Source organism: Hylaeus anthracinus, unplaced genomic scaffold (assembly GCF_026225885.1).
Source record: "Hylaeus anthracinus isolate JK02 unplaced genomic scaffold, UHH_iyHylAnth1.0_haploid 2, whole genome shotgun sequence".
In the NCBI taxonomy this organism is placed as follows: domain Eukaryota; kingdom Metazoa; phylum Arthropoda; class Insecta; order Hymenoptera; family Colletidae; genus Hylaeus; species Hylaeus anthracinus.
In genome coordinates, this window is record NW_026534838.1 from 2,973,444 (window position 1) to 2,989,062 (window position 15,619).

A 15,619-nucleotide genomic window follows, 5' to 3' on the forward strand; every position below is an offset into this window, starting at 1 on the left:
ATCAGTAAAAAATTAATAGGTGATTGAAAAAATTGATATACTCTATTTTATATAAAATATTGGTTATTCAATATTATCATTCTATTTGCAGTTAATGAATATTATGTACATTGCTTACAGTGTCTAATTTAAACTTTAATTTTTATTAAAAATATAAAAAAAGATACATTTTCATAAACACAATTTTCCTTTTCGATTAGATTTAACATTATATTTAGTACTGCATTTGGAAATAACTGTAAAAATTAAAATGAAACACTGGGAATAGTTAGACGTGCGAGTCTAATCGAAGGCGCGAGATAGAGATAACCTCCTCCGCAGAAATGCGCAACAGGTAACGCGACGGGACTCGTTACGGCGCCAGGTCACGCCTGTCGGATTTGGGGGAAAAAGAATGACGCAACAGCTCCCAAAAACGCACGATCTGTCTTCACAGATACGCATTCATAGTTCAGTCACTTTAGTTCCAACACTGGATTCGTATGAAGCTGGCCATTAAAAATACAAAGTTCAGATCAGTTCTTTATTTTAACTCATTTCTACAATGAAACCTTTTTAATTAATCTTCGAAAATATTTGCATTATCCCATGGATCACTGGAGGAAGTGATTTAATATTTTTACTTACAGTTACGTTAACGATTGTTAATTTCCACAGAAAATTTGAGTAAATTTTAGATCATACTGTTTGCTAATTTTTCTTAATAAATAACAAAATAAAAATACACATTCAGAAGGAAACTAACATTTATACACAATATATAAGTTGTACATGAAATATATAAATATAGAATACCTGTAAAGTATATACACAATACAATGTAGCTTATCCTACTCAATAATGTGTTAATACAATCAGTCCCATAAATATTCGTAACTCCTATGTCTGTTGAAAATATTTGTCTAAATTAGATAATAGCTTTGACGTCTCCAAATAAATGTTTCTTTATAAATATATGCAAGTGTAAAGCTTATTTATGGACATACATATAATGACACTTATTTAGAGACATCAAAGTTATTATTTAATTTAAACAAATTTTCTCAACAGAGATAGAAGTTCGAACACTTATGGAACAGACTGTATATACTTTATTGAAAATTGTACAATGTACAGTTTATTACAAATTGAATAGAGCACTTTATGGGTGATAGAGATTTTTACTGAGGAATTAAAAAATTAATTCCGTAGATCAGGTGTTAAAAAAATAAATAAACCTTGAAAATAAGAGTCGTCAATTTGGGATCAGATTGTAAAAATAAATACCACAAAAATGTCAGATTTCGCAGTTTCCATTTGCGTAACAAATTTGTAGCTTCGTATATATTTTCACGAGTATCTGTCTGGCGCTGTGTCAGCGTGAAAGAGGAGCTCGCGAGAGTACTCCCACGCAACAGGTTAACGCTATCCATAATGAACTCGACGAACCTAACCCTCCGCGAGACAGTGGCTAGCAGACGTTCCCTCGCGCGCTCCGCTTCAAAGACACGGATAGTATCGAGGACGGACATGTCGAAGTTTTTAATTAGTTCTGAGAGGGAAGGGTCAGGAGTGACTTCGAGTCGCTATCGACGCGACGACTGCGCTGAATCGCAAGCAATTTAAACTTCCGCCACGGCGGCACCAACTGCTCTGCACGCTTCGAAAGTAGGTTCGAAGGGAGGTCAAGATTATCCAATCAAAGAATTTCGATAGTTTGGCGGCGTTTCCGTGGCGCATTGTTATCGACACGATTTAATCAAAAAGCGACGATCGTTCGATAAAAGGATGGCGCGGGATTATCTGACGTTGGTATAATGCGTTTGATTTATGTGTTCTTGAACTCCTCGGACAGGTATGGAGAGGATCGATTCGACGGGAGCGATATCGATTTCGTAGGGCTTTGTATTTTAGACTAAGGTATTCACGAATGAATAGGCGGAGATTATGGCAATGCTTGTGTAATTTTATTTATTTATTAGGTTGTCCCAAAAGTTTCTTTCGTTTTATTAATAATTAATACATACACAATATTTTACAATATTTTACAATAGTTTTATGTTACATTACCAAATTGTGTACAATTCATTTCGCTCCGTTACTGTTACAGCATCAATGTCTAAGAAATTAGATTGTCTATTTATATAAACCCTGCCACAGAAAATAATTGAATGCTACTCACGAAAGAAACTTTTGGGACAACCTAATATATTGAAAATCGTATTTTTGAAAGTCTCTTGTATAGTTTGTTCTTTAGTGGAGGGAAATTATGGTAAATTACGATTTTTCGTAGTAATTCTGTGATCTATTATTGTCAGTGTAAGAAATATCCGTACAGTAACCGATTTAAAATAAATGATTCCTTAATACTTCTTACACTGACTGTAAATAAAATGAAAGTTGAGAAATGCGATAAATTAATATATATTGTTTTTTTTTTTAATTTCTTTGTTTATCTTATTTGATTCTATCTTGTCTTACTATTATATAAAGAGACAGTGTTTGTTTGTGTCTACACAAAAATTTCAAAAAATACTTAACCGATTGATAGCAAATTTTAACAGTAGCTTCCTTGCTTCCTCTGGAGTAACATAGGCATTTTAAGAAAAATGATATTATAACTATAACCGCTACATACTCCCTAACTACCGCTCCCACCCGCTAGGTGGCTGCTCGCGTTCGTGTCTACCCACAAGAGAACTCGCAAAGTTTGCACGATACTTGCAAGTTCGTTTCGTCCAATGAATCGTCTATTTTCGTCTCGGAGTCGACTTCCAGAAATAACATTTGTCCAGGTAATCCATAAATCCAAATTCTACGATACGATACGGAGGATGTTAGTATAACATAAATTCAAATAAAGATTGTGAAATGCATAAAAACAGATACAACTTTCGTCTAACGGTACGTGAAATTAATAAGAAAGAATATCTCAAAAATAATCGTCAGTAATGTTAGAATTTTTAACCGACTTCGTTATGTGACTGGTGGAGTTAATCGATTTGTCCAGTGAATGGCTCATATAAGAGTAGCTGGTACTCTTCGTCCTAGTATAGAGAGCACCTGAACAATTCCATGTAGATTAGACAAAAATAATACGAGTTACAGGAAAATCGCAAAGAAAGAAGTTTGAAATTCCTTGTTAATAAACATTTTTGTCGTGAACTCGTTGACAAGACAAATTACGTGTTAAACTCCTTCGATACGTTATTGCAAACTCGTCAGTGGTTATATCGGTTTCGATACACTTCCGGTTACGCGGTAGTTACCAACGAACACGATCCTCAGCCTGTCTGTATCAATTAATCACATCGAAAATTCGATATCCAATCTTGTATCGTGTAAATTTGATCGCGGTATTGATAAGCTATCTTTCAGGTAGTGTACCTCTACCATGTTCGTTTTGATTTACGATTCGTTCTATTCTAAACACCACTCTTTGTCAGTCTCGATACAAGCGCCATTTATTAGAGAATAAAACGTTTCTTTTCTTGAATTTCCGTCCTTTTCGTTCCTACCATACTTGGAACTGAAATCCATTGGCGTAGGTATCAATCTTCTCGTGTAAAATTGATTTCTTTTTTATATTGGTATTTACGTCTCATAGAGGATACAAATTCAATTTTTCCTTGCACACTTCACTTTGATATACAATCCCATAAGTATTCGTACTTGGAACTGAAATCCATTGGCGTAGGTATCAATCTTTTCGCGTAAAATTTATTTCTTTTTTATATTGGTATTTACGTCTCATAGAGGATACAAATTTTATTTTCTCTTGCATACTTCACTTTAATATACAATCCCATAAGTATTCATACATCCTACGTGTATCGAGGAAAGTTTAAATTAAGTGATAGGTTTGATGTTTCCAAATAAATATATCATTATAAATATATACAAGTGTACAGTTTATTTATGTACATAATGAAACACTTATTTGAAGACATCAAAGCTATTATTCAATTTCGACAAATTTTTCCAACAGACATCCAAAGTATTGATACTTATGGGACTGACTGCATTTCGATAAAATTACAAACCAACTTTTATAGTTCACTATGTTCCGTTTTCCTTCTAATATGTCAACTATTACTGTAATTACCTTATGATAAATTTCTATCTATTTTTAATTGTAATTGTTGTTAATCATTCCCTTGTATCGAGACTGAGTGACCTTTATTATTATTTTATACTTACAAAATTCACAGTTGATATACTGTCTTATTATAAACTATCTCGTACTCGATGTTCAAAGCTTGGAATTTCATCTTAGATTACTTTTTAACTCTTAGAAGATCCTCTTCTAATGACTACGAAATTAGTGCATACCTGCCACCCTCTCCCTCTCCCCTCGCCTGTTTAACTTAAAGTTGTTAACAACACCGCGTCAAAGAAGCATTCCTAAGCGCAGGTTGAACATTGAATTTCGTAACTTTATACCCTTGCACGGGCGACTCGTCAAATATCGATCCAGAAAGTTCGACAATCACGCAACGCACACTACGGTCACTGAAAACATTTATTAGGCACTGCGGTCCGATGTTTGCCGGAACAATAAAATAAATTCGACGCAACCGGGAATTTTTAACGAGCGCCCGAAACAAAATTCGATTCCATCGCGACCGGTTAACTGACAAACAACGAAGCCAAGCCGGAATCACAATGCCCGGGGCAAAATTAAATTAATCATTCGAAGTTACGGTGACCAACGGACGTGTCCGACGTCCAAATTCCGATTGTCAAGCATCAGGGTCCATAAGTTTGGCGGGAAATTTAATGACACCGAATTTTCACCGAGTTCTATGGAAATGGACCGATGGGAATTCACTGTGTCGATTTCGCGGTAATGAAAAGCTTGGATCGACGTCCGAATTTCTCGCCAGGCCATTTTTCGCGGAGGCTTTGCAATTTTCTGAATGAACGTTTCGCGCGAACGTTCATTGGCACACTTCGCTCTCGAATGTTAATCGGGGGACAGTTCGATTAAATCGCCATTATCACGTGAACGTGTTTTCAATATACTTTGGCCGCTGTGTAGGGCTATGTATCAGACTAATTGGTAAATGCAAAATGAAACACTCGACAATAACCATTCGCTACTTTACAGTTTGGCAGACAGTCAGTCCCATAAATACAATACTACTTAATAATTTGTTGATATATACTTTATTGAATATTGTATTATGTACAGTTTATTATACATTGAACAGAGTATTTTATGGGCGCAAGGGATTTTCACTAAGGAATTAAACGATTAATCCTTAAGATCAGGTGTTAAAAAAAAGAATAAACCTTGATAAGAATATACCCTCTGTGTCTATTGAAGAAATTTTGTTTAAATTAAATGGTAGGTTTGATGTTTCCTAGTGTATGTTTGTATAAATATGTTGGTGTATGGATAAATATACACGGTGTCCCAGGATTAGTGTAAGAACTGGAAATTGGAGGTAGCTGAGACGATTCTGAACCAGAAGTTCCTTTGCAAAAATGTCGGATGACGCTTCGTTTTCGAATTATTCACGAAAAACCACGGAACAATCACAGCGCCCGAGTAACACGCGCTCAGTCGCGAGAACACAGACTCGAGCCAGGATTGGCTGGCTACGCCAGGTCGCGACGGGTGTAGCCAATTGAGCGCTCGTTACTCGAAAATGAATGTTTTCAGTGATTTTTTCTTTATTCATAATTGTTATAAACATATGGGTTTGAAATAAGCGTTCACATGCGCGTTAAAATTATTTTCGTAAAGCAAAGTTGATTTTTTAATGAGTTACAGCATTTACAGTTTCGAGCAACTGTTAGCAGCTGCAGCAAAATGAAAAATTTGTCAGAAGTAAATGCAAAGAAAATGCAAAGAAAATGCGAAATAAAACACTCGAGTGCGTACAACACTAATGAATTTACAAAACAATACACTGAAACATTTATTGAAACATGTGAAAGTACAGAAATTCTTATGCAAAAATTTCTTTAATGTTACTGTACTGGTAATCAGACGTAAATGAGAATATAAGTGAGAATCTATCGTATTTCGTTCAAATCCAAACCTGACCCAGTTTAAATCGAAGTTTGCTTAGTTATTTAATTACTTGCTCAGACCTATCCCAAACCTAAACCCGGAGATGTGCTTGCCACGTTCATCTAGCGTAGCTGTTATGTCACAATGAGGCGAAGGTAGAGAAGGGATGCATTTGCAATCAAAACAACGAAACAGACAGCAAAGTAACCGGTTAACGTGTTTGCAATTACTCCAACAGGAAATAGCCTGTTTCCGTGCATACGATTCCTCGTGGAACGAACGATTACACTATTGAATGACCTGCCAATGAAAACAGAATGCTTCTGCTGTTGAATAACCATTTGCTACTTTAGTTTTTGATATACCAGTCAGTCCCACAAATATTCGTGCCTTTTATGCTTATTGGAAAGACTTGGCTAAATTAAACGACAGGTTTGACATTTCCAAATAAATGTTGGATTAGAAATATGTACGTAAATAGATTCTACACGTTTGTATATTCACAATGAAAAATTTATTTGAAAACATCAAATTTATTATTTAATTTAGATAAATTTCTTTTGATGTTTCCAAATAAATGTTTGATTAGAAATATGTACGTAAATAGATTCTACACGTTTGTATATTCACAATGAAAAATTTATTTGGAAACATCGTATTTATTGTTTAATTTAGATAAATTTCTTTAAGAGACATAGAGGGTTATATTTATGGAATTGACTGTATATTTGCATTATATGTAGTAGGAGAAGATAGAGTGACTCCTTAATTTATCACTCAATAAAATTTAAAAATTTGCCAGAAAGAGAAATACGTAATATGAGAGCATAGATTTCTTAATTTATTACTCAATAAAATTAAAAATTTGCCAGAAATAAAATGAATAAGCCGTTATTCATCAATCACTTGCCATTATTTTCTTAGGATGAATCTATAATTTTGACATATATTCATCTTCATGAAGCCATTGTCTCGATCGCTGGCAATTATCCCAAAATATCCATTTTCCACTCCAAGTTATGACACATTTTAAAAACGGACTTTGCTTGGTTCTTTGAAGTAGCAAACGGACTGTTTCCATTCTTTTAAGCCCCCGTGAGCTACTCTACTCATTAGGGACTACATCTGGCACGATTTTCCTCTTGTTTCTGTAAAAAGACACGAGGCCTGAATTTCACAGGCTTCAAAAAATTCCTACATTCACTACATAACCTTTTTTACGTACTTGCACTGATCTACCAAGCTTCTACATAAAAGAACAGTTTTTTGATGAGGAATATATAAGATATTTGTTTGTATAAATGTTTAACAGAAGATTAATCAGTCTTATTCTAGAGGGCAATAGTTTAAGAATGTACATAAAAGATCAGCTTTTTTGAGGATCATTTAATATATTTGTTTGTATGAATTCTTAACAGAAGATTAATTAGGAAATTCAAGTTTCTTGGTGCAACAATAGTATAGCAACAATCTCTCAATTTTAAACCTTCGCCTATCGATATACAGTAAAGACTGCATAAATGCAAGGAAATCCAGTCGAGGTTTCTATTCTGTGTTTACTTTAATTTGGCTTGAGTCGAGCGTCAAACGTAGAAAAGGACAGAGTGAAAGAGAAAGAGTTCCGAGGAACAAAAACAGTCGGCCGAAATGTATCGATGAGACAATAGATCATATTACACTGCTCGCTTCTCAAGAGCCAACTCTTCAGTAGTAGAGATAGTCACCTTGCATTTATCCAATCAGACCTGTCTAGCACTCATCCAGTCTTTACAGTACTCTCGCTGTCACCTACAGAGCATCCAAAAATCCACTTATTATCGCTCCTTTAAATTCATCGCAGAAAAAAGCGATCATTCCCCGCGCAGGAACCCAACAAGTGCCCCTCACAAATGAAAGAAACCTCCTCCTGGAACAGATACGAAGTATGCCACCGATCAGGGCGCGCACCCTAGCCAGCAATGCGACCAAATCCACACAAGTGACCCAGCCTGACCCCGAAAAAGGACCCTCAGGACCCAGTTCGACCTCTATCAACCAATCGATACCATCCAACGTGGCTCTATCACCTCTATCGCCTTCGCGACGTTCTTAAAGACACCCAACCCCCACGAGACTATGACGTCATGAAGTTTCTGCTAGTTGCACTGCTAGGCTGCGTCTGCTCGGCCGATTACGAGCCGAGCGACAAATGGTCGTCGGGCTCCAGCGGAACGAGGAGCGACGACGACGACGACGATCTCGTCGCGTTCAACGAAAAGCTGCCCAAGTTCGCGAGGACCTTGCAGGACTTCGAGTCGTTGGTCGATGAGATCGGGCAACGAGATGACAGGGCACGACCGAGGTTCCACTCGGGCGTGTTCCGGCTGGAGAATCCGGAGACCCATCATCCCATTCGGCACGGACGTCGCCAGTTTCGATCCATGGACGTGAACGTCGACGTCGAGATACCGTGGCCGGTGAAAAAAGAGGCGGTCGTCGACGGCGATCTGGTGTTAGGCGGGCTGATGATGGTGCACGAACGGGAGGACTCGGTCAATTGCGGTCGCGTTATGCCACAAGGGGGCGTGCAGGCGGTGGAGGCGATGCTCTACACTCTGGATAAGCTGAACGAGGGCGAGGGGATCGTGCCCGGGGTGAAGATTGGCGCGCACATACTCGACGACTGCGATAAGGACACCTACGGGCTGGAGATGGCCGTCGATTTCATAAAGGGTGAGTAGGATGAGACTCGATATATTGCGGGGGATGAAAGAGAGAGGAAGGAATGGGATTGCGAGGTTTGGCTGGGGAAAAGGTGAATATCGTGGATTTTTTATATTAAGTGATTTATTGCGTTACGATAGTTGTTAGGGAAATTGTAGTTTATTTCTGAGCATATCTGGTATGGTGCATAAAAGAAATAATGAATTAGTCTTGTATTCTAGGAGATAATAGTTTGAAGTTGTATATAAAAGAACAGTTTTTTGATGAAGAATATATAAAATATTTGTTGGTATGAATTCTTAACAGAAAATTAATTAATCTTATTCTAGAGAGGAATAGTTTGAAATTGTACATAAAAGACCAGTTTTTTTATGAGGACCATATAAAATATATGTTCGTATAAATTGTTAACAGAAGATTGATTGGTTTTATTCTGGAGGGCAATAGTTTAAAAATGTACACAAAAGATCAGTTTTTTTATGAGGACCATATAAAATATTTGTTTGTATGAATTCTTAACAGAAGTTTGATGAGTCTTATTCTAGAGGACAATAATTTAAAGTTATACATAAAAGAACAGTTTTTTGATGAGGAATATATAAAATATTTGTGTGTATAAATTCTTAACAGAAGATTAATTAGGAAATTCAAGTTTCTTGATGGAACAATAGTTTATTATAATGGTCAGATTCTAATAATAATTAATATGGTGAATAATACCAGAAACAATTTTACAAAGAAAAATATCTGAATAGAAAAAGATGAATTGAATTATCTACATACATTAAAGAGTTTAAAACAATTATTCTCTTATGTACATATTTACTTATGTACACATATAATTGCATAAATGATATTTTGCTGCTTTGCTATTATGTTTGGTAAATCTACCTTTGTGTCTATACAGAGTGCATCGATTAATATCATGTATGCTTTCCGAATGAGATTTTGAATAAGCCAGTCAAAGTGTGGCAGCATTTGACGTGATATGGCTTATTCAGCATCCTCCATAGTGTTTCAATGCAATCTACATCCGATGACTCAGCTGACCACTTCATATCATTACACGTAACACAGTTGTCTAAACATTTCATCGCTTTGTAGCATTGTTCGTTTGTGCTACCCAATCCTGATATACATTGTTTAATGCATGAGGGTACAATGTAGTTTGGTAGATTATCTACAGGATTCTGTAGGCCCACTATGCCCTACATTTTTAAATTTCACATTAATAATGTGTATTAATATTATTCTATATCAAAGTGCATTAGCACAGTACATGAATCATAAAAGTATATTATTACTATTACATTTAAAAATATATTAATATTATTGCATTTGAAAGTGTTTAATTTTGTATATTGCATTTAAAGATGCATTATTATTATTACAATTAAAAATGTTTGAATTTTATTCCATACCAAAGTGTTTTAGCACAGTACATGAATCATAAAAGTATATTATTACTATTGCATTTAAAAACATATTAATATTATTGCATTTGAAAGTGTTAAATTCTGCACATTACATTTAAAGATGCATTATTATTTTTACAATTAAAAATATGTTAATATTATTCCATACCAAAGTATTAGAACAGTACATGTAACATGAAAGTATATTATTACTATTACATTTAAAGATGTATTAAGATTATTTCATTTGAAAGTGTATTAATTGTGCACATTGCATTTAAAGATGCATTAATATTATTCCATACCAAAGTGCATTAATACAGTACGTTAAATTTTAAAGTGTATTAATACTATAACATTTAAATATTTAATTTCGTGCCACGTGTAAATTCTCTTATGGAAAATTCCTCCACCTTCATTTTCAATATTTACTATTATTGAAGTAAATACAACAGTGCTTCAAATATCATTTAAAAACAAATAATAGTATCCACGTCACTGACTCCCTTCTCAACCCTCAGGGGCTATAGCTACATCTGATTATTTATTGTAGTATTGTAGTACGGGCTTAGCGATCTCGAGGTACCCGAGCTATAAAGGGGTACCAGTGGGCCCCAAACAAAATTTACAGACTGTAATATAAAATCCTAAGGATTGATACAAATAAATGTAAATGTGATATAGAAGAAGAACACATATTTCCAAGACTGATAAATTATAAGAAACAAGACTGATCAATTATAAGAAACAAGACTGATAAATTATAAGAAACAAGACTGATAAATTATAAGAAACAAGACTGATAAATTATAACAAACAAAACTAATAAATTATAACAAACAAAACTGATAAATTCTAACATACAAGACTGATAAATTCTAACATACAAGACTGATAAATTCTAACATACAGGACTGATAAATTCTAACAAATAAGACTGGACCAATAGGTGTAATAATCAATACAAAAACAGTGAAACAAAGATAGAGACAAACTCCCTCCTCAGATGATTCGAAAAAAACGTGAGAGGAATATTCATAAGAACTCCGATTTTCAAGAATTTTTTCGAAAGTGCCCCGTAAACTGCGAGCATCGGTTTATGGCAAGGAAAATTCGAGCGCCATCGGAGTAATCTCCCACGCTGAACGCTGACACGGTTCCCGCTATTCAGCGAGCATGTAATCGCGGTCTGGTACTTAAATAGGGCAAGATGCGCGGCGAAGTTGCGACATTAGACGTCCGGAACGATTTTCTTGAATCGTTAGCCCGATTACTTTTTTGCTCGGACCGCTGACAACGGTGAACGAACGAAAAAGAAAGTCCACTTGTAACATTGCCCGCTTTTATCTGCGAAAGTGTCCCGATAATTATCGCGGCCATTAGCGTTCTACAGGGGACCTTCTCATTCAGCGAGAGCAGATGTGTTTTTTTAGACCAAAAACAGCGCGCCGAGGTGAATGTGAAAAAGTCACGATAGAATAACTCGGCTCTGTATTTTATTCTCCACCTGTCCTCAAATCTCTCGCTGGACACCGAAAACATTTAATCTATGTTTGCTTAGTTATTAGGAAAATTAACGGGATGCTTCGAGGTTTTTTAATCAACTCTTTGGATTGTTTACTTTAGTTTTTGCTTCCCCTTTATGCGAGCTGTGAAAGTATAATTATAGTTTGCTTTATGAGTCTGCAAAAGGGATTTCCAAATGGATCTGGAGGATTTTATTTGTTTCTTTTTTTTTAACAAAATACAAGCGTGGAATGTACCTGACTTTGTTTGTTTTCCAATTTTAAATTGCTTTTTTAGAAATGATTAGATCCAGAAATCTTATCTTATCTTACTATTGTATAAAGAGACAGCGTTTGTTTGTATGCACATACAAATTTCGAAAAGTATTTAATCAATTGATAGCAAATTTTAACAGTAGTTTCCTTGCTTCCTGTGGAGTACCATAGGCTATGTTATTTTTAGAAAAATGATATTATTAGGTTGTCCAAAAAGTTTCTTTCGTTTTATTAATAATTATTACATACACAATATTTTATGTTTTATGTTACATTACAAAATTGTGTACAATTCATTTCGCTCCGTTACTGTTACAGCATCAATGTCTAAGAAATTAGATTGTCTATTTATATAAACACTGCCACAGAAAATAATTGAATGCAACTCACGAAAGAAACTTTTGGGACAACCTAATACATTCGGGTTTAAATATGTAAGAATATGTTGAACACTGAGCGCTCTATATCCGCTACATAGTCCTTAACTACCGCTCCCAACCGCTAGGTGGCTGCGTGCGTTCGACGCCTACCCGAAAGAGAACTCGCAAAGTTTGTACGGTATATACAAGTTCCTTTCGGTCAACGAATCGTCCCCCAAAAAAACAACAACAAAATGTTGCATATTCCGGAGTTCTATAATATCACATTGCAATAAATCCAAATACTACTTTCTTTAAATAGTCCAAATTCTACTTAATCTTTAAATAATTAAATCTTTGCACTCAAGAAGTGCCTCTCAGTTACGATTAGGTTTTCTGTAGGTTTTTCTTTGGTACTCGAAGTGCCAATAAAATGATTGTCGTTGAGGCAAACGTGACCTGATTCTCAAATCTCAAACTAGAGATCTCATTTTCGAAGTCAATCTAAGCTTAGCATTCGTGACAATAGAATGCTAAGAAAGCATCTCGAGTTGCTGATAGATACCAGAAAAGAGCCCTCGAGTGCAAAGGGTTAACCAACACAATATCACGACTAAATAGTCTCCCACCAAATTTTCTAAACATCCTTTAACTCTAATAATAAACTTCTAATCACTTCTAATAATAAACTTAATTTGGATACTAGACAACGAAAGAAGTAAACTCATAAACATTTAAAAAATATTATTTTAAATACACCTTCAAAACCGTACGCCATTAATTTTCTTTTTTTTTTATTTAAATATAAAAATCCCAAGGGAACATATTTAGCACCAGAGGAAAGGGTACCACCCTTCTAGATTGTATCGACGCCGAGAATTCATCGAGTTCCACTTGTAATATCGAAGTTCGTTCGAAACGGCGAACGAACGCGGAAATACGTCCGAATTCTACGAGGGTGCATACCTTGAATTCGGAATGGAAATTACTCACAGTCGCGGGAGCATAATAAAAAAAGCGCGAGAAAGGAAATACAAATTACGGGTGAGAACGTCGATCGATAAACGCTTAACCTACAAGCTACCAACGCAACAAATTTGCAACGGTTAACGGAACAAGAAACGTGCCAGTTTATTTTAATCAGATCTGCGAATGAAGGAAAACGTTTGCAGGGTGCAGGCGTCGACGATTGGAGGGGTGAATTTTAAAATTATTTTATTCTTTACTGCAAAATTTCCTTGAAGTTAGCATGTATTATTAGTGTAATAAATTAAGGCGACAATTTATGTTTAGATGAACATTCACGCTATTAATTCTTAATTATTATTACGTAATAATTGCTACTTTAAAATTTAATTACGTTTATCGAATATCCATAATAACTCGAGGGACAAAGACGGTATACTTTTTACCTCGAGGGAAAGTATATCCAGATCGCGAAGGGGTTGGGTCGAGGTTTTGTTGTGATTGGATAAAAAATCGACTTCTTTATTAACTGCGTTTTTATGAAACTTCAAGATCTTACAATTACTTAAGACTTCAAGGTTTCATAAAATGAAGATTTAAAAGTTATAACCCCCCACCCCCCACCCCCGAGAGAATCCAACTTGAAACTTTAAAACCGCTTCCCCTCGGAACGACTTTCCTCGGCTTGGTATCGAGAAAAATCTCGAGAAGTAATCAAGCCGAAAATCAATCGGCTGAAAATTTTATACGCACCTCGAAAACATATCAGCGGTTAGCATCGGAATTGTTACAATATTTCTTACTATTTTCTTCATAATTGTAGTATCAATGATGGATTCTACCTGAAACTTTAAAATGTCTAATATTATACCTTCGAGTTTTATTTAATTGTAATCGAACCAAGCCTGTTCAATTTACAATATATATTTTAAAAACTTGGTGTAATTTAATGTTTATTATGTGAAAATTGAATGGTAACTGTTCCTATTCAAAATGTAAATACTGTCTGTAGATCCGTCGCATAGTAAATGGATTACAGTAAGTGGAAAGCCAAGTGGAATACTCGTGTATGTGTAGTCCGACATGAAGAACAGAAATAATAGACTAGACAAGGAGAATGGATACCAACAGAATTTAGGCATGGAAAATATAAACAGCACATAAACAAGCAAAAATAATAAATACTGTATAAAGTCATAACTATGCAAGTAGAACAGGTCCTATACATGGTCAGACATGAAAAATAGAAACTGTGCGTAACCAAACCAAATATATGTATTCACTTTAAACTAATACATATATGTTTATATATTAAATATAATTTATACACATATAATACAAAATACATATATTTATTTATTTTTATGTGAGTAGAAAATAAATTTGGTAACCACGCGTTAACTCTCTTTAGTGAATCCAGAATAAAAATGGCCCACGCCCGTTTCGAGTGGTAATTAGAATTCGAGAGCAGCACGAAACACCTATCCTCCAGTTATACGCGCCACGCGATTAAAAGACGTACTGAATGGATACCGGAAATTCGATTAATGAGCACAAAGGACAGGTCGACAGTGATGCGAAAATTGCTTGAACATAATCATGGTTGCGTGTCGACGTTATGAAACATAAATTATTTGCGGACTTTCGCGAGGATTTGCTTGCACCGGGATGGCAACGATGTCAAACAGATCGGAGAGCAACAATTGGTAATTATTTATGGAGCTATCGGTGCGGTGCAACGATTTCTTTGTATCTAGGCGCCGGTATCGTGGCTCGTCCGTGAAAATTTCGACGCTGTTGCATGATAGGAAATTAGTAGAGCAATGCACTGTCTCATGAATAATTATTATTAGCCTATTTTGGAATAATGAATTATTTAGAGATTTTAGATTTTGACAATATAATTTTCAGTGTTGATTTTATATATGTAAATGGAGTAGATTTAAAGTAAACGTTTTAAAGATGCAGTGGCAGAATTAGTGATGAAATAGAATTGACAGACTATTTGACTGTGTCTTTGATAGATAATTAGTTGGAATGTAAAATTTAGTTATGCGGGGTTGCCAATGATCAGGGGCACCTCCCCACGCCTAGTATCTAGCAACCCGCTGGACTGCTGTGTAGCTTCGGTTCCCAATGATCAGGGGTACCTTTCGCGCCTAATAGGTAGCAACCCGGTGGGCAGCCTGTAGCGTCGTTGCCAATGATCAGGGGCACCTTCCGCGCCTAGTAGCTAGCAACCCGCGGAGGTCAGTAGCGTTGGTTGACACCATTTAGGGGCACCTTCTGTGCTTAGTAACTAGCACCCATAGGGGTCTGTAGCTCCGGTTGCCATTGATCACGAGACCTTCTGCGCCTAGTAGCTAGCAACGCGCGGAGGATTGTAGCTCCGGT

At 35.7% G+C, this 15,619-nt stretch overlaps 1 protein-coding gene across 2 annotated transcripts in view; it reads left to right on the forward strand.

Annotated features, from left to right (window-relative positions):
• LOC128892838 (metabotropic glutamate receptor 2-like) overlaps positions 1-15,619 on the forward strand; it is a 234,559-nt gene that overhangs the window by 43,158 nt on the left and 175,782 nt on the right. Inside the window, exon 2 of one of the 2 annotated variants that reach the window (XM_054153403.1) lies at positions 7,917-8,713. The exons of the other annotated variant lie outside the window; for it this stretch is intronic. Coding sequence (XP_054009378.1) covers positions 8,125-8,713 — 589 coding nt within the window. The 5' untranslated portion in view covers positions 7,917-8,124. The remainder of the gene's footprint in view (positions 1-7,916; positions 8,714-15,619) is intronic. 2 annotated transcript variants of the gene reach the window in all.